Below are 22,210 nucleotides of genomic sequence, written 5' to 3' on the forward strand. Positions count from 1 at the left end.
TACTTATAGTATTATCACTTTTGGGCACAGCAAAGATTAAACTGACTTGCCAACACACCATAAACGATACACTATTGCCATCTTATGTCTTGGACTTGCAACTCTATATGAGACTTAGAAATGTCACAATAAAACACAATATTGGACTACTGGACAGCAGTTATCATAACCAGCTCATTTTAAAAATGTTGCAATAAAAAAACTAATTTTATTATCAATAACAATTGATATATATTAACACGCACGAAAGTTGGTACTGTTGAGTACTGGTATCGATTCCCAGGCACCGGAAATTTGCTACCATAATGGTTCTCATCTGTAGTTTTAACAGAAAGTAACCAGGTATAACAAGTAAATTAGGAAGTAGATTTATACCTTATTTTTCGGACTATAAATCACAGTTCACATAGTTTGGCCGGGGGTGCGACTTATACTCAGGAGCGACTTATGTGTGAAATTATTAACACATTACCATAAATACCATCAAATACTATTATTTAGCTCATTCACGTAAGAGACTAGGCGTATAAGATTTCATCGGATTTAGCGATTAGGAGTGACAGATTGTTTGGTAAACGTATAGCATGTTCTATATGTTATAGTTATTTGAATGACTCTTACCATAATATGTTACGTTAACATACCCAGGCACGTTCTCAGTTGGTTATTTATGCGTCATATAACGTACACTTATTCAGCCTGTTGTTCACTATTTATTTTAAAATTGCCTTTCAAATGTCTATTCCTGGTGTTGGGTTTTATCAAATAAATTTCCCCAAAACATGCGCCTTATACTCCAGTGCGACTTATATATGCTTTTTTCCTTCTTTATTATGCATTTTCGGCCGGTGCGACTTAAAGTCCGAAAAATACGGCAATAGTTCTGAGAAAATAATACAACTGGAAATGATGCAATATGTTACCGCTTATGTCAGCAGCCAAATTAGGAGCCTTTGTAACCCGTATTAAAATGCTTCTACTATATATTTTGTACATTTCATAATAATTGAGAAGCACTGGAAACAGGGAAATGGCGGGCAGAAGCAAAGTGCCTGCCACTCCTTTTTCATTTGACAAGTTTGTGCAAAGCTTGCAGCTGAAGCGCAACATTATTTGACATATTGACTGAATGGAACCATTGACCTAAAACAAATGCAATCATGTAAATAGATAAACTTGCTAAAACACGTATGAGTCTGTGTTAATACTTGCTAATCCGGCCTATCTGTAGCTCACCTTTTTAGAAAGTTGAAAAAATACCCTGATCTAACTTTTGAGTAGAGCGCTCAACAAGCAGTATCAGACTAAAAGGTAAAGAGGCAAACTTTGCTTGGTTCTCCTACCAATCACAGAAAGTTGAGGAGATGATGATAGTGTCAGCTACAGGTGGATGTCAGTGCAGAGTGAAGGTATATATAGCATGCGGCACTTCACACAACAGGTTATGCAACATACGTGTGTGTGCACATAAAGACAAGGTGCTGGGTGTGTTTTGGACTTTGTTGGCTCAGTGCAGACGGAGCGAAGCGGCATTCACTCGCACACACGGTGGGAACTCGGCTAATGTTTTCAAAGCCTGTCAAGTTGCACATTAGGGAAAATCTCCCTTAAATGCAGTTTTGACAGAAGGGATTACAAAAAAATACCAATACTGATGATTGAGAACCAGAAAAATGATGCTGTTACATAAATAATGATGCTCATTTTTGACTCTCAAAAGCAGTGGTTCTTAATTATTTCCTTTTTTCACACCCTTTGTGAAACGAAACACTATTGATAAACGCTAATGTGCATTTATTTATCTGTACAAATCACAGAATGAGTTGCTGGCACAATCGTTCTGGAAATAATCAACTGATTATCAAAATACAGTCAGGGCAATGTACGCTTTGTACTCTCTTAATTACTGTCATAAACCTGTAAATCTCTTCTCCATCACCTCTATTCTGTGTAGCGCTTCTGCCACCTAGCTGGAGGCTTGTGTATTGTTTAAGCATTAATTATTTTATTTGTATTCTTTATATTTTGTATATAGCTTCAAAAATCCATCTGACAGTTATTGTACACTCTGGTTAGAGAGAAACTCTTGTATATCCAGCACATGTGGAAAACTGACAATAAATATGACTTTGAATTATGTAAAGTTACTGCAAACTAATAATACACAATAAATATGTTACTAATACCTCTCTGACAGCATAAGTCAAAACTGGGCATTATAAGACTTCGCTGCCTTTACAAAAATAATCAGAACAATTCTAACCGTCGTGTACCTTTTCAAAACATGCTCAGCTGGTGCTCTCCAGTCCTCCAGGTGGCGATATTACGTTTAACTTGTATGGATTAGGCGAGCATCCTATTCCAAACACTCAATTCGTGCCTGTTTCATCACATCAAGTATATCTATAAGTAGCTTTTATTATATTTTATATATTTTTTTACAAACAAAAGGAATGCCAGTCCTCTAGGTGGCGGTAGCGTGCGCTACAGAGGACCACCACGATCAGACGGTCTTATACCTCAATGTTGAGTGCCTCCGTCGTGACATTTTCAAAGTTCTTCCAAAGGTGGGAATTGAAACTCTCTGACGAGAGACTCTGCCAGATGTTCCCAGCAGAAATGTGAGGTTTTTTTTATTGCAAAGTAGTTGAGCTTCATCAACAGCGCCTCTGCTGGTTGCAGCCCAGTAGTGCACTCTTTAGTGCCTGGATTGTTTCGAGATGCTATGAAAGAGTCATTGACTTGATCAGTGGAAGGCTGTGTTGTTATGCTCCTAATAGCAAAGCAGTCATGCTAATATTGTTTCCTAGATTCCAGGGGTTGAAGTTGTGCACCTGCCTTGTTCCTGACAGGAGGAGGAAGAGGCAGTAGAGGTGGAAGAGGAGGAGGTCATCACCGTGATTCAGCAAAAGCCGCCGCCGGCCATCGAGAGGATCTCCAGGACGGAGGTGAGGACAGACCTGAGCGAAATCCATGATAACAAGTTGGACACGCGCTACTTTGCTGGGCTGCTGGCCGACGTCTACAGAAAGAACTGCGACATTCACACTTGCATATCCGAGCATGTGTCCAAGATCAGAGGACAGTAAGTGTGCTTGAAATTAGAAACTGCTATGCCATAAACTAATAGAATAAACAAGTTGCTATTTTTTGCCTTCAATAGGAAACTGGATGACTACAAGGTGAACTAACAACTATCTCCACTCACACTTATTTGAAGAAGACTTTTTATAACTGTGCAAATAACAATGTGCATCTAGGTGGAGGATGTGGAATCTCTTCTCCCGAAAGGAGCCACTGAGCTGACCAAACAGCAAATTCGATACCTGCTGCAGGTAACGATCAGCACATCTGGCTCAATGTTGAAATTGCTGTGTCAGCTGAATGTAAAGTGTGTGCATGTGTGTGTCAGACTCGCCTGACCGCTGATAAGAGCATGCGTCTGCTGCTGTCCACCTTCAGCAGCCTGAGAGAAGAACTTCTTCACATGACTGAAGACCTGCGGGTAAGAACATCAGAGCATAACTTGAGCGGATTGGTCGACAGACCCTTGGACCATTTTAAGGAGCACTATAGACAAGTGTATATACCGTACTTTGCCGGCTATAGAGCGTATTTAAACCGCACCCACCACATTTTAGAAGAAAAAAATATGGTTACATACTGTATATTAGCCGCACCGGACTATAAGCCACAGCTATATACCGGTATAAAATATTTTGTAAATGACCTTACTAGTTTCCAAACGGTGCCTGTAATTCAGCAGTAAAACGGCTGATCAAACAAAACAAGAAGTCCTTGTCATGGACCCACTAGCTGCGGAAGCTAGCTCTCCAATCAGCTAAACAGACTCAATAACTCCACGGTGATGTTTTGGTGAGTGTACAAAACTGAAACAACACAAAAAGAATGACATTCTAGTCTGTGTTAGCATTATTAACTTACAATAACATTATGTTATTGTAAGTTAATAATGCTAACACAGACACTTGTGAACATGTTAGCGTATTCGCTAATGCTAACGACGCTAACGTCATTACATTACGATAGAACATACAAATATACATGAAAACACTTCTACAGACATTGATTGATAGATTGAAACTTTTATTAGTAGATTGTACAGTACATATTCCGTACAATTGACCACTAAATGGTAACACCCGAATAAGTTTTTCAACTTGTTTGAGTCGGGGTCCACGTTAATCAATTCATGGTAATCATCACACGTGACAGTTTGGTAAGTATGCATTGTTTTAGTTATATTGTAAAACTTACAAACGTTGCTTGCAGTAATAAATAAATGATAAATGGGTACTTGTATAGCGCTTTTCTACCTTCAAGGTACTCAAAGCGCTTTGACAGTATTTCCACATTCACCCATTCACACACACATCCACACACTGATGGCGGGAGCTGCCATGCAAGGCGCTAACCAGCAGCCATCAGGAGCAAGGGTGAAGTGTCATGCCCAAGGACACAACTGACGTGACTAGGATGGTAGAAGGTGGGGATTGAACCCCAGTAACAAGCAACCGTCCGATTGCTGGCACGGCCACTCTACCAACTTCGCCACGCCGTGAATGAAGAATCCGAAGACGAAACTGATTATACTTCCGGTTCAAAGCACGAAACAGGAAGTACATTTTTAACCCGCAGCACCTGCAGTGAGCGAACTCGTCCAAAGGATGGTGCCAGAGCGCAGACAATGACACGCCTTTTTGTTGAATACAAAACATTATGGCCGTTAGCCAAGAAAATTCCATCAATTAGCCGCACCGATTTATAAGCCGCAGGGTCCAAAGCGTAGGAAAAATGTTGCTGCTTATAGTCCAGAAAATATGGTATATCACATATGGGCCATTCCACCATATCTGAGCCATTTTCTTTTGTAATTGTCACAAATCAACATTTCTGTCCTTTTTCAACTGATAATACACATATGGAACTACTCAAAGGTTGTATTGGTCCATCTCAGGCAACTCTATTTCAGTTGTATAAAGTAACAGCATAGAATTAGAAAAATATCAAAAAGTTTGTATAGTGAAGCAAATTTCTCCATTTGATACAATGTAAATATGAATAATAGGTTCCATACTCAACAAAAGTCCCTGTTTTAGTTAAGGTTTGTATACTTTGAAGACAATATAAAGTGCAATACCGTACAGTACATGAAACAAACATAACAAGGAGGTGATGAATCAACTGTGTCTTTACTAACAAGCCAAAACAAAAACAACAACAACAACAACTAACCTGTCTCGTATGTGCTGCTGTGAAAATACGTGCACACACACATAAGCCCCTTTGGTACCCTCACAAACAACCAGAAATCACGTTGTGATGTTGGTAATTATGGTGGTACTTGGAGAGCCAAGTGTTTTCCGAGGTGGTACATGGTGAAAAAAGTTTGAGAACCACAGATATAGAGTGTATACAGAGGCAGGTTACAACATGATATCGTTTAACATGAACCAACAGGGTTAAAAATTACACAAATATCACCATGTTTATGCTTTAGTCTGGATGATAATAACATATTTGCTTGTGTAGTTGCATTCCTGCGATTGATAAAACTGGACACAATTACATAAACACCAGATAGTAAGCTGCTGTGTGTTTGTGTTCGCTATAGCGTCTGGAGAGCGAGAAGGAATCCCTGGAAAGAGACCTGGCCTTCAAAGCGGATCAAGCTCGGCAGTATGACAGCCTCCTGGAGGACGTTCGTGAAAATAACCGTCAGCTTCAGGTACATTTCCACTTAACCTGTCCAGTTCAGTTTGGTACGGTTCGGAATGGTTGATTGCTGCTAGCTGCTTTAGCTACATATAAATAGTGTGACATCACAGCAGCTCGACACAATCAATGCAACCCGCAATCAAGACGTATTTTATCTTCTTGCCTGAAGTGAAATCAACCAATCAGCAGACCTTAGTGTTTCTAGCTCCACCCTTTAAGTACATGTACAACACACAATTGATTGATTATTATTAAATAACATTAAAGGTATAGCACAATAAATGTGAAGTTAATCTGGAGTTTCAAACTAAATAAACAATGAGAAATGAGGGCCAATGAGCTCTGGAATGTATAACTTGGGGCCAAACAATATTGCGGAGTGACAACTGGATTGATAATATCTGGAAAAGAGGTCATTATCAGATAACACAGGATCCTATTTAAGACGACACATTAACAACCAGCAGTAAGTCTTCACCATTCATCTGAGATTGTTACATGACTCGAAAGGTGCGGCTGTTTCGGTTGGCAGTACAGCAAAATGCATTCAAATCTACAGCACAAACCCGTTTCAAGAGCAGATACACATTGTACAGGGTAACAGAACAGAAACGCTGATTGGTCGCCACTTAAGGCCTCCTGTAAAAGGTGGGAAAAAGTAGCCGGGTGGGGGTGGGCGGGTGTGTACTTGATAGCCGAAGCACATATACACGTGTTGACACAGAAACCACAAGACTTGCAACAGGAGGGGAGGGGGATGGAAAGGGAAGGAGTTTGTTGTGTCTTCACTACACTGTCCTCTGGGGGAGTCTCGCAGCAACTACCTGGCCACGTCGCTTGCAGGCAGGGAAAACAATCCAGATTAGAATGTTTGTGTTTGAGCGTGCGAAAAAACACATTTAGACTTTTTGCTCTAATTGTCCATTTCTGGTGCTCAAATTCATTGTACTTTACCAGGAAGAGCAACAGCGTCTCCAAGAAGTCGTCAAGTTTGCAATTTAGTCCAAAATCACAAAAGCCTGAGTGCCTGGAGCTCTGCCGGCATCCTCCAATAATGTTTGGCAGCTTTAGGGTACTGTGAACGGCTGCCAGCATCTTACTATTTGTCCATACACCAGGGCAACGCTTACTCCAATCAGCAGAAGTCCTGTTATCATGGTTTCCGAATAGGCAGATATCTTCAAAGTCCTCGACTAAAATGGTCGTCAGGCACGCTACTCCCAAGAGTCCGTCGAGTGTTCAGCAACAACCGTCCGTCAAGACAGGCAGGTTCCCTCGGACCCGAAACCTTGTCGATTTTGTTGAGAGGCGAGTAGATCAATTCCATTGTTTAAATTTTGGAGAGCAATGCAAATAGAGGCAACAAGAATGTTAAGACAAGACAAACCAAAGAAGCAAGCAGGAGAGATAAGCGAGAGGGAAAGGGAGCGTCCGCCTTTGATGAGTGCCAGAGGACACAGCGGTAAAAACTATTTGAACGATAGCAGCTATGAACTCATGTAATCTAAGTTACGACCTGTTTTTTTGCTCAGGGATGCGTCTTTTTGAGGGAGGCTTTTATTTGTCTAATTATGGCAGGGTATTTATTAGAAGTCTTGTTCAACTTTTGTATGTAGGGTGGAATGCGAGAACATTAAATTAATTATCCTAATAATTATTTAAATGTGTCAATAATTGATTGAAATTCAACAAATATGGTATTAACTGTGTCAATTTAATATAAAAGTACATGTAATGACCTATTTGAACTAATAATTTCATTATTCAAATAGTTATTGATTGTAATATTTCTTTATTTAGTTAAATACTTCAATACTTAATTATTTACATAATGATTTACATGCTCTGGATCAGCAGGTCTTGCTTCCACATACGCCGCAAGGTCTAAAATATGTACAGATTCGTGTTAGTTCCTCCCACTGACTTTGAGGGGCGAGTTTAACTGATAAAATAAGTTTATGAAGCGCTGACACCCAGGTTCATGAAATTTAATACATCCATCCATCCATTTTCTACCGCTTATTCCCTTCGTGGTCACGGGGGGCGCTGGAGCCTATCTCAGCTACAATCGGGCGGAAGGCGGGGTACACCCTGGACAAGTCTACAATTTGAAATAATTGATTAAATCGTCACATAAAATTAAATAAGTAATTAAAATAAAAAAATACATCTAGAAATAATTAATTAAATCTCATACAATTAAATCAATAAATAATTCATTTAAAAAATTACATTTAGATATTGAAAATTTAAATAATTAAAATAAAATTTTCATTGAATAAATTAATAATACATTTATTTAATTCAAAATATAATTGATTAATGACACATTTAAGCAATAATTTTAACATGTATTTTTTTTTTATTTTGTCCCGTTTGACCCCCCATAGTTTTGAACTATGCTGTCGTTGGTATGATATTCCTCATTGTTAGACTGCTGAATCATTGGAATTCCAAAAGGTACACTTTTGAATCAGCTGGTAGAAATGATCCTATTATTTTTGCGTCCAGCTTTCCCTTAAACAAACCACCGCGTCCCAGCGTTCCTTGGAGAGCCAGTTGATAAGCGCCCAAAACGTTGACGCCGGTCGCGAATTCAAAACCAAAGAACTGGAGGTGCGCATCAGGGCTTTGGAGAAGGAGAACGAGATACTGCGACAGAAGGTACAAATGCCTTGTTTTCGACCTCCAACACGAGAGGGTGTGAAAATATCCAAAATACTTTTTCCCTTTTTTGCAGCAGGCGGGGCAAGCCAACAGCAGCAGCCTGCACATCAGGACTGAAGAGTTGTCGCGTCAGTTCAACGAGCAGCTCGGAGACATCAAAAAGGACAAAGACAGAGAGATCGAGCGGCTGCGGGTGCGTGGAGAAATATGTTGTTCTTTTACCAACGTAGGTTTCAAGTTTAAGTCGCTCACCGTTTCTGCCGTCTCCAGGTGCAGATTACGAAGCTGCAGATGGAGATCACCACTGAGAGGTCGTCATCGGCGTCGGAGAAGAGCCTCCAGCTGAAGATTTCGGAGCTGCTGGCCATGCTGGAGCAGAGACAGACCACCATTAGCAGACAGGAGGAGGTCTGTGACACAACACGCGCTTTCAGTTTGCTCCTTCAACACGACTCAGCTGATTGTTAACCCTGTTTGGACTGTACAGGAGATCAGAAGGCTCATGCAGGGAAGGAACGACAGCTCCCAGAGCGTCAAGAAGACCATCATCACTAAGAGGTACGTCAACAAGATCACACAGGTAAAGGTGTTCATCGTCCACAAACAGTACCTAAAACCTGGTCTTTTACGTCGATGCAGGTACAGGAACCAGTACCCCCTACTTGGCCTGCTGGGTGACGACTACGAGACTTCATCGTCCATCAACGAAGACAGGACCATCGTCATCGAGAGAGGCGAAGAGGTTTTCTGACGGGTATGAGCCTGCAACATTAGCCACCTTATATGAATTAGCATTGTTGGGTTGAATTAACAGCAGTAGTAGTCGCACCTCGCTCAAGCACAGACTATAATCACAGGAAGTAGCGCCTCTTGGTGGCAAAGAGGTGCTACTGCAGACATGTTTTTGAGATTATTACAGTTTACAGTAGTCTAATTAGTATTGTGAAGGGGAAAAGGGTTTGGGAGGGATATTTACCTAAAACCTGTATTTCCTAATACAGTACCACTGACCGTGGTAAATATATTCGCAATGTAGCAATTATTAAGGTATTAAAGAACTATTGTCATAACACACATGAAATGGCACTAAATTTAGTACCCAAGGTCCCAGATTTAGCCCGAAGAATACCACAAGTAAATAATATGTACATAATAATTTAAATACATTAGGATATAAATAGCATTAGTTAATCAGAATAGGTTGTAAATACAATACAAAAATAAAAAGGATTGTGATCCTGTAGTGGAAATAGAATGTAAAAAAATTACAGCAAACCAAAAAAAACCCCCAAAATAAAAACCCAGTTCCACACATTCAAACAAACAATCTATTGTTATACCAAATATTTTCATAGCTAGAGCAGGAAAATTAAGGTCAGAGAGCCCTCTTGACATGAAATAACACCGACATTAGGGGTGCAGAAAACATTTATACACATCGCAATTCTTATTAAACCTGATTTTGAATCGATTTATAATGATCAAAAATCGATTAAAAAAAAGTTATTTAAACTTAAAAAAAAAAAATATATATATATATATATATATATATATATTTTTAGGCTATCTCCATGCAACCAGAAGGATATTTTCTAACCTGTAACCTGCTTTGAAAACATTTCATTATATTCATTACACCAAATAATACATTGCGAGAATCGGTTTAAATCGAGAATCGTGTTGAATCCAAAATCGATTCTGAATCGAATCATCACCCAAGGAATCGGATCGAATCATTAGGTGCCAGAAGATTCACCTAACCCACAAAGTTACACTTTTACACTTTTTAAAATCTGATATTATAATGGTGCCTGAGGCTGAGCCAATCTATGGCCACCATACTGAACAGTGTGCTCCGATTGCTTTGATCTCATCTAGTGGCCAATAGTCCTAAATTGATATTTTTTCAATCAATCAATCAAGGTTTATTTGTATAGCACCTTACAACATCACAACGGTGCACGGTGCTTTACAGGGTGAATAAGTTAAAAGCAAGTAAAACCGCACTTAAACAGAATTTGCACGATATCCATACCACATGCATCATTTTTTTAGACTTTAGTTAGCTAAAGAATTCACTTGCTGCTTTTTCAGTGATGCCGACTTTTAATAGGAGACACGTCTGCTTCTTTCAAACAGGAATCAGGGAACAAGAAGAACATCGAGACATCACCCATCCCGTCTACTGATGACCTTTTGTGTCTTCCATCGTCCTGAGAGAGCCCTGAATGCCGATTCTGACTTTTTCACGACTTTTATACACAAAATACTAATGCTAGAAATATTGCATTGACCATTTTTCAGTAAAAAAAAAAAAAAAAAACGCTTTTAGATGTTTCCCAAAAAGTAATCTCAGGCACACGGAAGGTAGAATTATTGCTATTCTGCATGTAAATATTTAAATATATATTTGTGAGATGGACGTGCTCAAGTTTTGAGTTTAGAGAAACGCCGTAAAAAATGTTCGGGGAGTTTTGCTTAGCAAATTAAGAGTGTAATCTATTTTGAGGACTGTATTTTTTTAATAGACTATGGGAGGGAGGTTGAGAGTGAAGACAAATGGGTGTTTGGGTCAGATGGGGCCATCACTTTCTGGTTTTAAAAGCACAATATGATGTTTTTTATGTGTGTAGTGTCACGAATTGTGTTGAAGCAGCTGCAGCTAACCTAGAGCCTGGTTAGCATACGGACGCTAACAACAAATATGGCCACATAGCAATGATAGCGCCTTACCAAATCCTAAAGGGACAGCATTTATCGCCAAGATTTGGAAGAATTGACCGCTACCTGTTAAGTTACTTTACAAAGGAGTTATGCTAGCTAGCTAATGCTAGGCTAACACGTCCACAAATACAATACATGACGAAGCTAGTGTCCAATTTTAAGCACAATATGATGTTTTTTTAAGTGTGTAGTGTCGCGAATTGTGTTAAAGCAGCTGCAGCTAACCTAGAGCCTCGTTAGCATACGGACGCTAACAACAAATATGGCCAGGTAGCAATGAAACTGCCTTACCATATCCTAAAGGGACATCATTTATCGCCAAGATTTGGAAGAATTGACCGTTAAGTTTTAAGTTATTTCACAAACTAGTTATGCTAGCGAGCTAATGCTTAGACATCCACAAATAAAATACATGACAACGCCAGCATCCAATTAGTAGTAGCTTGTGAGGCTAGCTTGCAACCTGATCATTTACTTCGCAGTATGCTAGCTAATCTAGATGGTCTCTGAGTAGAAGCTATGCTGTGCTCTTATTTTCATGTGTTTCTAAGTGGTTTGGGGCAGTTTTAACCTGCGTTTGTCCGCTGTGTTTCCATTGTGATACTTTTGGGAATAAAATCAATAACTTTTATTGTACGATTGTCGTGCTTTTTAAAAAAAAAAATTTTTTCAAAATATTTTGTTTCACATTCTTTATTAATAAAGAGGATGCAACCCCTGTCAAAAAAATGAAATCCCCAGTCTTAGAGAATGTTCATTCAGTTGTTCAAACGACAGACATTTTGATATAATGTTGATGATTATGGCTTACAGTTTATGAAAACCTTGAATTGAAAATCTCAGAACTGTAAGCCATGATCATCAAAGTTGTATTAAACAAAGGTTTGACATACCTCACTTTGCATGTAATAAGTTAATGTCACATATTAGTTTCACATTTGAAGTTGAATTGCTGACATGAATAGACTTCTACACAATATTCTAATTTTAAGAGTTCCACCTGTATAATATAATGACTAAGCGAAAATGTGGTTTGAGGAAAACATGCAACTTTTCTCTGAGTACAATTGAACACTCACCTACCGAAGGAGCATCTTTGTGGCAAATTGTTGTAAGGTTTTGACCACAAACTTTGTCACTGCTCGGTGACATTCGTCGTTCCCCGGGCAGAGTGGTACTCTTGGCGGTGAAACCTAGCGGCGGACTTGAACTGCAGCCATTATTGCCCGCCTCCAAACCAGCCAGAATATGTCTCCCTGAAAGGGAAGGCATTCATTTTAATGTAACAGGGAATAGCACTAACATAATAGACGCCATTAGCACCTGTTGTATTTACGTCAGATGATTGCTGCTGCCAAAAACGCGACATTCAGTGCAGACTGTATGTTCAAATGTCTTAGCAAATTGCTCGTATGTCGTCCTCTTGATGTAATAGTCACCTCTGAATGATTAAAAATAGCGCTGTTGCAATATTTTTAAGTAAAAATGTCGGCGAACTTCGGCGCGCTTTTCCCGCCCCAACCTGCCATGTTGCTGACGTCATCCCCACCCGGAAGAACCGTTAAGAGAACGCCGAGACAAGATGGCAATAAAAGACATATCCTGAAGGAGTTTACAAAAGTTGAGCTAAGGAAAATAAGCCAAAGATATATTACATACCAAATTCTTCCCAAAATTAAAGAAATACTATTAAAAATTATTAATGGAATATACGCTTCAAATTATTTTTTGAAACTTCAATCAATCAATCAATCAATGTTTATTTATATAGCCCTAAATCACAAGTGTCTCAAAGGGCTGTACAAGCCACAACGACATCCTACATGGAGGCTGATGGCTGTTATATATGTGGAGCTGTAGAGCAGGGGTCCCCAAACTAATGCCCCCTAGCATCCAAAATCTGGCCCGCGGGAAGTCCCAATGTTTTAAATTTTTTATATATATATTTTTAATCTTCCATTTCTAATCCATTTTCTACCGCTTGTTACTCTCGGTGTCTCCTAGCCGCTCAGGCAAATCATATTGTCTAAAAATGAATTTTCCCATCGATAACGTGACAATGTTAAATGACAAAACGGATTAACTCGCTGGAATATAAAGACAATGTATGTATATATATATATATATATATATATATATATATATATATATATATATATATATGTATATATATATATATATATATATATATATATATATATATATATATATATATATATATATATATATATATATATATATATATATATTTATATGTATATATATATATGTATATGTATATATATATATATATGTATATGTATATGTATATATATATATATATGTATATATATATATATATATATATATATATATATATATATATATATATATATATATATATATATATATATGTGTATATATAAATGTATATGTATATATATATATATGTATACTGTATATATATATATATATATATATATATATATATATATATATATATATATATATATATATACACAGTATACATAAATGTGTATGTATGTATGTATATATATATATATATATATATATATATATATATATATATATATATATATATATATATATATATATATATATATATATATATATATATATATATATATATATATATATATATATATATATATATACTGCCCGGCCCCCGGCCAATTTTTTTTTAACCCAATGCGGCCCCCGAGTCAAAAAGTTTGGGGACCCCTGCTGTAGAGGATGTCAATCATCGGTTTGTGGAATGTGAGAGTGTACATGTGTTTTGGGAGGAGATCAGAGATTGGCTGAGAAACAAGGGTGTGGAGATGTCCCCATTCTCTATAGAAGAGATCAAATTTGGTATTTTTTATAAACGACTGTAACATAGAAATGTTTGTCAATATTATTATGCTCCAGCCAACATTTTTTCCACATAAATGTCGATTTATGAAAGTAAGGCCTACATTTTCTAATTGGCTTAATGGTTTACAATTATCAATCAAATCTTGGAGAATGATTAAGAGTACAAAAGCCCTTAAATTGATATCTTTGTTAAAAACATTTAAAGTGATTCAGGTAGCCCTTTTTGACTTTAAAAAAAAACAACCGTTTTTTATTATTATTATTTATTAATATTTATTACTCTATCTGTATTTGCTTTTGTTTTCTTTCCTTGTTGTTGAAAGTGCCTTGACTGTTGTGTGAATTATAAATGTATATTTGTTGTTCAATTAAAAAAAAAAAAGACAAAACAAAAAAGATGGCAATATACATATACCTGTATATATAAACTTAATATAGACAGAATATATACATATACATATTTTTATATTTTTATGACTGAATCCCTACTTAAGGGGAGCCCTAAAGGTATAAAACAAATCTATAATTGGTTTTAACATGAAACACATCAAAATGGCTCCCATATGTTTTACATTTTCAATGGAAAAGGTTCGGACACCCCTGTCCCTAAATCCTGGTGTATAGTCTCGCATTGCGTAGTTTGCTTAAGTGACGCCGTCGTGCCCCCTCCCTCTGTGTAGCCACCCGCATATAGCCTATGTGCACCTCCAAAAAAATCCTAGGTTTGCGTCGCCGGCGACGCAAAACGCAGAGCTGTGGTTGGTCAGTTTTTGCCAAGGAAGGTCCCTGAACACAGGTGAGCAGACTTTGTGCTTGAAATGCACAAATGATCGTATGAAATATAAAAACAGTGATTAAACATTTGCCAGAAAACTGATATAGTGTACTTATTATCTCGGCGCTCTAAAAATAATAACTGAATGTGGGTTTTTCATCGTATTGTGTTGTTATTGCGCCGAGAAAAATGTCACAAAGTACAGCACTCTTAACTTTTATTGACAATCTTGTGCCAACAGGTTCAATTCTGACACATATCCTCTCTCATGCCACGTCAGGTTGTTGGTCTTTTTAACGCGGCCCACCAAATATTAGAACAAAATTAAGCAAAGATCTGTTTTGAGAAAAAACTGATACTAGACTTCGACGTGTTGGCAAAAAAATGTCCGATCAACAACACTGCTCCCACTGAAAGAGAATGTAAGTGTTAACCCTGTAATACCATTTTTGTGTTTCTTTGAGGTCCTGATATGATATTGTTGAAAACAGATGTATAGCCCATGTTTGGGAAGTATACTCTACTCTCAACAGATATAATATGCTTTGAAATGCATCATGTGATCGCCCGGCCCGAATCAAATTTGAAAAGCCCGTGTTGACCCTGAAACAAAAAGTTTGTAAACCTCTACCATACACAATAACATCAGCATGTCGTTTACTTAAAAGTTATTTAACAGGTTTTTACATGATGGCTCTCTAGTCCCATGTCTCGAGTTGGCCGAATAGCGTTGCAAATAATAATAGCGTCCTCTGCCGCCACTCGTCAGAAGTTGCACAGTCCATTTTCACAAAGGTATTTCCCTCTGGTTAATAAGTAAAATGTCCATTTCAAGTAATCTGATGATTGTGAATTTATTTATAAAGTTCAACATTTACAAATATTCGAAAACATTAAATAATAACAAGGATAATTAAAACAAGTACAAAAACAGTACAATACAGCGCCAGGAGGTTGTTAATTTAATAAAGTAATTATAGGAGAATGTAAAACATATATACACTACAGGCCAAAAGTTTGGATACACCTTCTCATTCAATGCGTTTTCTTTATTTTCATGACTATTTACATTGTAGATTGTCACTGAAGGCATCAAAACTATGAATGAACACATGTGGAGTTATGTACTTAACAAAGAAAGGTGAAATAACTAAAAACATGTTTTATATTCTAGTTTCTTCAAAATAGCCACCCTTTGCTCTGATTACTTTTTTGCACACTCTTGGCATTCTCTCGATGAGCTTCAAGAGGTAGTCACCTGAAATGGTTTTTCACTTCACAGGTGTGCTTGAAGCTCATCGAGAGAATGCCACGAGTGTGCAAAGCAGTAATCAGAGCAAAAGGGTGGCTATTTTGAAGAAACTAGAACTATAATTATTTCACCTTTTTTTGTTAAGTACATAACTCCACATGTGTTCATTCATAGTTTCGATGCCTTCAGTGACAATCTGCAATGTAAATAGTCATGAAAATAAAGAAAAGTCATTGAATGAGGAGAAGGCCTGTCCAAACGTTTGGCCTGTACTGTATATATATATATATATATATATAGCACAAAAAACAGGTCGGGTATTGAGAACCTTACATTTATGAATATAAAACTTAGCCAATAGTATGAGGTTGCAAAGGTAACATTAGTTTCCAAGTTTTCACAGACGTCGATGTCGGCACTTCACAGGAAGAAAATACAGTATGGAGTCAACAACAGCTGCAGTTGCTCCTTCTGGAGACACAGCCTGATTGATTGATTGAAACTTTTATTAGTAGATTGCACAGTAAAGTACATTTTCCGTACAATTGACCACTAAATGGTAACACCGACTTGTTTAAGTCAATTCATGCCCCTTAGTGTTTCGGAAGAGAATTATAAGTTTGTCACCACCGCCCACAGAAGAACTATAAATCAAACAAGACGCCATTGCAGTAGCCAAAATTGACAGCAGAGGACGCCACTGACTCTCCACTCCTTTGCTTGGGGGTCATTGAGTGGAGCGTGGAATAATGAGGTCATGGCAGCTCTGTAGGGCTTGTTGGCTGCCCTTCCTCTGCTTTTCCCTTCTCGCTAAGACAAAAGTCGCCCCCCTGAAAGTCCCGTGCAGAATATAAAATAGTTACACAAAGGGTTAGCTGGTTAAAAAAGTGAAAGCGGTCACATGTGGTACTTCTTCTGCTTTCGCACTCTGTCCCTGTCTCACTTGCACATTTCTTGACTGAATCGATGATGTGGGCCATTCTACAGTACAGTATGTAGGCCTCATGAATTAATGATGAGGCGCGACTGTGGAGGGAACGAACAATTACAAATCAAAACTCATCCTCTGATGAGACGCTTCGGATGGTATTTTGTAGCTTGGCGAGGTATTAACGAGCAATTCTGTCTCACCAACAAGCAAAAACCGCGCATGTGTTGGGTTTTGTACTTAAAGGCCTACTGAAATGACATTTTTTTATTTAAACGGGGATAGCAGATCTATTCTATGTGTCATACTTGATCATTTCGCGATATTGCCATATTTTGGCTGAAAGGATTTAGTATAGAACAACGACGATAAAGATCGCAACTTTTGGTATCTGATAAAAAAAAGGCTTGCCCCTACCGGAAGTAGCGTGACGTAGTCAGTTGAACATATACGCAAAGTTCCCTATTGTTTACAATGATGGCCGCATGAAGTGAGAGAGATTCGGACCGAGAAAGCGACAATTTCCCCATTAATTTGAGCGAGGATGAAAGATTTGTGGATGAGTAAAGTGCAAGTGAAGGACTAGTGGGGAGTTGAAGTTATTCAGATAGGGAAGATGCTGTGAGAGCCGGGGGTGACCTGATATCCAGCTGCGAATGACTACAACAGTAAATAAACACAAGACATATATATACTCTATTAGCCACAACACAACCAGGCTTATATTTAATATGCCACAAATTAATCCTGCATAAAAACACCTACGTGTTTGTTATGCTAGCTCCTAGCTCCTCTGCTAGCTCCTAGCTCCATAGAACACGCCAATACAATTCAAACACCTGATCAACACACACAATCACTCAGCCCAAAAGACCGTTCACCTAACCCAAGGTTCATAAAGCTTATATATTTAAAAAAAAGTTACGTACGTGACGCGCACGTACGGTCAAGCGATCAAATGTTTGGAAGCCAAAGCTGCATACTCACGGTAGCACGTCTGCGTCTTTGTCATCCAAATCAAAGTAATCCTGGTAAGAGTCTGTGTTGTCCCAGTTCTCTACAGGCGTCTGTGTATCGAAGTCAAAAGTCCTCCTGGTTAGAGTCTCTGTTATCCGAGTTCTTCCATCTTGACTGCATCTTTCGGGAATGTAAACAAAGAAGCGCCGGCTGTGTACGTGTTGCTGCTGACTTCCCTCGCAAAATAGACGCTTCGCACCGACAACTTTCTTCTTTGCTTGCTCAGCTTCTTTCTCCATAATGCAATGAACATAATTGCAACAGATTCACCAACACAGATGTCCAGAATACACCCAGAATGAGATAAAAACAGCTATTTCGTATTGGCTTCAATGTGGAAGGCATACCCGTGTTCCCCGGGCTACGTCACGCGCATACGTCATCCTCAGAGGCGTTTCGAACTGGAAGTTTAGCGGGAAATTTAAAATTGCACTTTATAAGTTAACCCGGCCGTATTGGCATGTGTTGCAATGTTAAGATTTCATCATTGATATATAAACTATCAGACTGCGTGGTCGGTAGTAGTGGGTTTCAGTAGGCCTTTAAGTCCTATTATTCTAAAAAAACACTACTCTTACAATGTTTGGGTACTCTAACCCAGTAGCCCCAACATAAAAAACACAAGATACACTTACAATTAGTGCACCAATCCAAAAAACCTCCCTCCCCCATTTACACTCATTCGCACAAAAGGGTTGTTTCTTTCTGTTATTAATATTTCTGGTTCCTACATTATATATCAATATAGATCAATACAGTCTGCAGGGATACAGTCCGTAAGCACACATGATTGTATTTTTTTATGACCAAAAATAAATAAATAAGTAAATACCATAACCCCCCGGTCCGTGGGGCAAATTTTCAAGCGTTGACCGGTCCGCAGTTACAAAAAGGTTGGGGACCACTGCTCTAACCCACCTCTGCTCCTAATTATTACAATTGTTTTCATTTTCCAGTTGGAAGAATCAGTCCCATTCAGTTTGCAACTGTTTAATTTCATAGTTACAATGTGAACAACATATATCATAACAACTATTAAATGTTAATTATATTGTGTAGCCATTGTTTACCCTCTTCTGAGTTATGTATCAACAGCTGATGATAATACATCTACTACTACTACTACTACTACTAATAATAGTGTTGGCCTGTATAGAACACGATAATTGGGTAAAAATGAAATTTGTGGCTTTTGTCCACACAAACATTCCTTTTTATTGTTGCGACTGACAAGAAATATCCTTTTTGCCTTGAAGTCATGATTGTTTCAGAGAAAAGTGACGACAGAACTGACAGCAAATGTGTTGCAATGATTTCAAACAGAAAGTGAAAGCAGATTGGGGAAGTTCCTATGAAAACACCACATGTTACATGTTGACAGCCAATGAAATCCCAGTTTTTAGTGGTTTTGCAACAAAACAATCACGAAACAAAGACGAGTGTCCATGCAGGGGCAAAACTAAAGTGGCACACTTCATACAAAAGTGAAATCCTTCCTGGTAGTTGGTGGGACACTGACCTCATTTATTAAAGCAAAATAAATATCGTTTTCATTTGGGCAAAAAGTGCTGCCGGTGATGTCAGAGCGACGACACCAGCTGACTTTCCAATGGAATCTAACTTTTTTACTTCCTTTTGGAACAAAATCCTCGTATTGTTATTAAATATTCTTATCGTAGCAGATTTTGCACTTGGCGGCCCTGCTGACATAGCCGCAGAAAAGTAGCGTCAGATTTACCGCCCGTCCGAGCACCCACTGGCAGAAATGTAGATCGGCGCCTATGGTCAAATCAACGTCAGAACCTAACGTTGGTTAAACGTCGTCAAAAAGCATGTTGTTCCTAAATTAGGTTTGAGTTGCTCAACATCAGGACCTAATTCAAAAAGTTGTTTTAATGTCTTGTGCCTGCTGGGTAAAGTACAAGAAATAGCTCAACATGCTACACTACACACCGTAGAAGGATACAAAAATCATAGCTAACCGCTAAGCTAGAATTCTTGGATGTAAACAGGGGTGGGTGGATAGATACAAATATCGAAAGTAACAATACCAAGTATAACATTGGTAATAGCTTGATTAGACCAATATTTTTTTATTATAACACATTTTTTTTGTTGGTGTTTTTGTTATTGTTTACAAACTCAGAAAATAAAAGACAATGGTGTTTTTTGCTTTTGTTTAGTTATTTTGCACTATTGACTTTATTATCCATCTTGTGTGTAATAAAAGAGAATTATGAAATACTTGAAATATCAATTGACATTGATACGCCATCCTGTGTTTTTGTCGGATTATAGTTGATATTAAAAGTTTAAACAATTAATGATCTTGAGCATTTCAAGAATGAACAATACTGCCCCTCTAACTACTTGGTATTGGATCGATTCCCCCATTTGTACTTTTACCCAAAACTAATGTACTGTATCCAAACAACAGAAGAATAAGTGCCTATTATATTTTGACAGAAATGTAGATGGATCCACATCCAAGCAAAATGTAACCAGCTATTAACTGTAAATTTGCAAGTTGATGAGTAATAGTTTTGACAAAACAACGATGTAATACGTACACTGATAAAGGTGTTTTTGGTTTTTAGTCAGAAGGACTATTGTTGTCAAGTTGACGGAACAAATTGTCCATCACAACTAAGTAAGAAGAATTATGAGAACTTCAACTTAAAAAAAAAAAGTGTGGAAATGTATTAAAAACCTATAATAACAAGTTCAGTTAAGCAGTGCTTCTCAAATATTTTCTTTTACGCCCCCACCCCAGGAATATTTTGCGCTCCTTCCACTCTCCACCGTGACTATAAATAGTATAATTTGTCTATAAAATTGTTATAACTATACATCTGCATTACATTGTACCCTGGTCTTTCCTCGTCTTACAGTGAAGCCAAGTGCTACATACGCTTCATATTCTGGTATGGCAAAAAAAAGCACGTTCCCCGAGGTCACACCCCCAGGCGGGCCCGCTCCACTATTTGAGGAGGACCGAGTTGAAGTAAGTCGAGGTGGGCCTGTCAACCAACACGCATGCGCCAGTGTTGCCCCTTGAAAATCTGATAAAATAGGTTTAACCAGCATCTTTTTTTAGTTCCCTTGACTAATGTATTCTTTCATATACAGCCATATTGTAATATCTTTGCTGTTCCATCACTCCCTCGCAGGGCGTCAGGATTCATACCGACCGGCCCTTCTATGTAAACCCAATCTCCTCTGAGGCCCCGGGGTTTATCAGAGGCAGGAAGGGAGAGACTGCATTGTGTCCACATCAAAGTTGTTGTTAGCCATAATCAATGCCTCCGCATTATGAGGCCTCTCCTCCACTGCCATCACTAATCGGATCAATATGCTTCATTGGCATGGATTGGGAAGTACTGTATTGATAATGGCGGAAAGTGTATTCTCGCAGTGTGATTGACACTATCAGTCATTTAACTTTATGGTGGCCGTTTGCAGTGGTAGCTAAATAATGTAACAACTCTTGTATTAAATCTCATTACATTAAAGGTTTTCCTATTGATTTTATTTGAATAAGCTACACATCAAAATGAAAGCCCCATTCAACCATATTGACCCTCCATCCACCTCCAGAGCAGCCTGCCAGGCCTATCGACCCTTTTTTACCCCAGCAACCAGGCCCTGCGCTTGGGGTAAGTGGCCCACTGGAGCTCCCTCTTGATAGAGGGAACATGAAGTTGAACTCACATAGAGATGGGGGATATGGTCTACAATCAACAAAACACGTCACGTCCAGGAAGGTCTGCTGCCGCGAAAAAGCTCCATTCAAGATGATCCCCTGCTGGCCTCCCAATGGACTGGACTTGCACATGAAATCAGGACCCGGGGTGACCACTCCTTATGCATCAGTCGGTGACGTCCCTGCGCACTTAAGATGCGACTGTAAGGTTTTACTACTTACGTATAAAATACTTAACGGTGTAGCTCCATCCTATCTTGCTGATTGTATTGTACAATATGTCCTGGTCAGAAATCTGCGTTCAAAGAACTGTGGCTTATTAGTGATTCCCAGAGCCCCCAAAAAGTCTGCGGGCTTTAGAGCGTTTTTTATTTGGGCTCCAGTACTCTGGAGAGCCCTACCGGTAACAGTTAGAGATGCTACCTCAGTAGAATAATTTAAGTCCCATCTTAAAACTCATTTGTATACTCTAACCTTTAAATAAACCCCCTTTTTGGACTAGTTGGTCTGCTGCCTCTTTTCTGCTCTGCGCCCCTCTCCTGCGTGGAC

The 22,210-nt window shown here is 38.4% G+C and overlaps 1 protein-coding gene and 1 long non-coding RNA gene across 6 annotated transcripts in view; one reads left to right on the plus strand and one right to left on the minus strand.

Annotated features, from left to right (window-relative positions):
- Nucleotides 1-11,838, plus strand: part of LOC133651024 (protein POF1B-like) — a 36,910-nt gene extending 25,072 nt beyond the window's left edge. The window contains exons 3-13 of one of the 3 annotated variants that reach the window (XM_062048892.1): nucleotides 2,853-3,085; nucleotides 3,164-3,182; nucleotides 3,261-3,335; nucleotides 3,413-3,505; nucleotides 5,636-5,749; nucleotides 8,251-8,403; nucleotides 8,480-8,599; nucleotides 8,677-8,814; nucleotides 8,894-8,964; nucleotides 9,046-9,160; nucleotides 10,546-11,838. In XM_062048892.1, coding sequence (XP_061904876.1) covers nucleotides 2,853-3,085; nucleotides 3,164-3,182; nucleotides 3,261-3,335; nucleotides 3,413-3,505; nucleotides 5,636-5,749; nucleotides 8,251-8,403; nucleotides 8,480-8,599; nucleotides 8,677-8,814; nucleotides 8,894-8,964; nucleotides 9,046-9,157 — 1,128 coding nt within the window. In that variant the 3' untranslated portion in view covers nucleotides 9,158-9,160; nucleotides 10,546-11,838. The remainder of the gene's footprint in view (nucleotides 1-2,852; nucleotides 3,086-3,163; nucleotides 3,183-3,260; nucleotides 3,336-3,412; nucleotides 3,506-5,635; nucleotides 5,750-8,250; nucleotides 8,404-8,479; nucleotides 8,600-8,676; nucleotides 8,815-8,893; nucleotides 8,965-9,045; nucleotides 9,161-10,545) is intronic. The other 2 variants (XM_062048893.1, XM_062048894.1) reach the window with 2 other exon arrangements.
- LOC133651026 (uncharacterized) lies at nucleotides 1,731-12,665 on the minus strand. Of its 3 annotated transcripts, none has more exons than XR_009826352.1 (5): nucleotides 12,454-12,665; nucleotides 12,214-12,386; nucleotides 9,017-9,168; nucleotides 8,659-8,775; nucleotides 1,731-3,499 (listed from the first exon to the last, which is right to left on the minus strand). It is a non-coding gene; the product is annotated as an uncharacterized LOC133651026 (long non-coding RNA). The 3 variants fall into 3 exon arrangements; XR_009826351.1 differs by having other exon boundaries at nucleotides 12,210-12,386; XR_009826353.1 differs by having other exon boundaries at nucleotides 9,017-9,184; nucleotides 12,210-12,386.
- Nucleotides 12,666-22,210: the final 9,545 nt, after the last annotated feature.

Source organism: Entelurus aequoreus, linkage group LG05 (assembly GCF_033978785.1).
Source record: "Entelurus aequoreus isolate RoL-2023_Sb linkage group LG05, RoL_Eaeq_v1.1, whole genome shotgun sequence".
In the NCBI taxonomy this organism is placed as follows: domain Eukaryota; kingdom Metazoa; phylum Chordata; class Actinopteri; order Syngnathiformes; family Syngnathidae; genus Entelurus; species Entelurus aequoreus.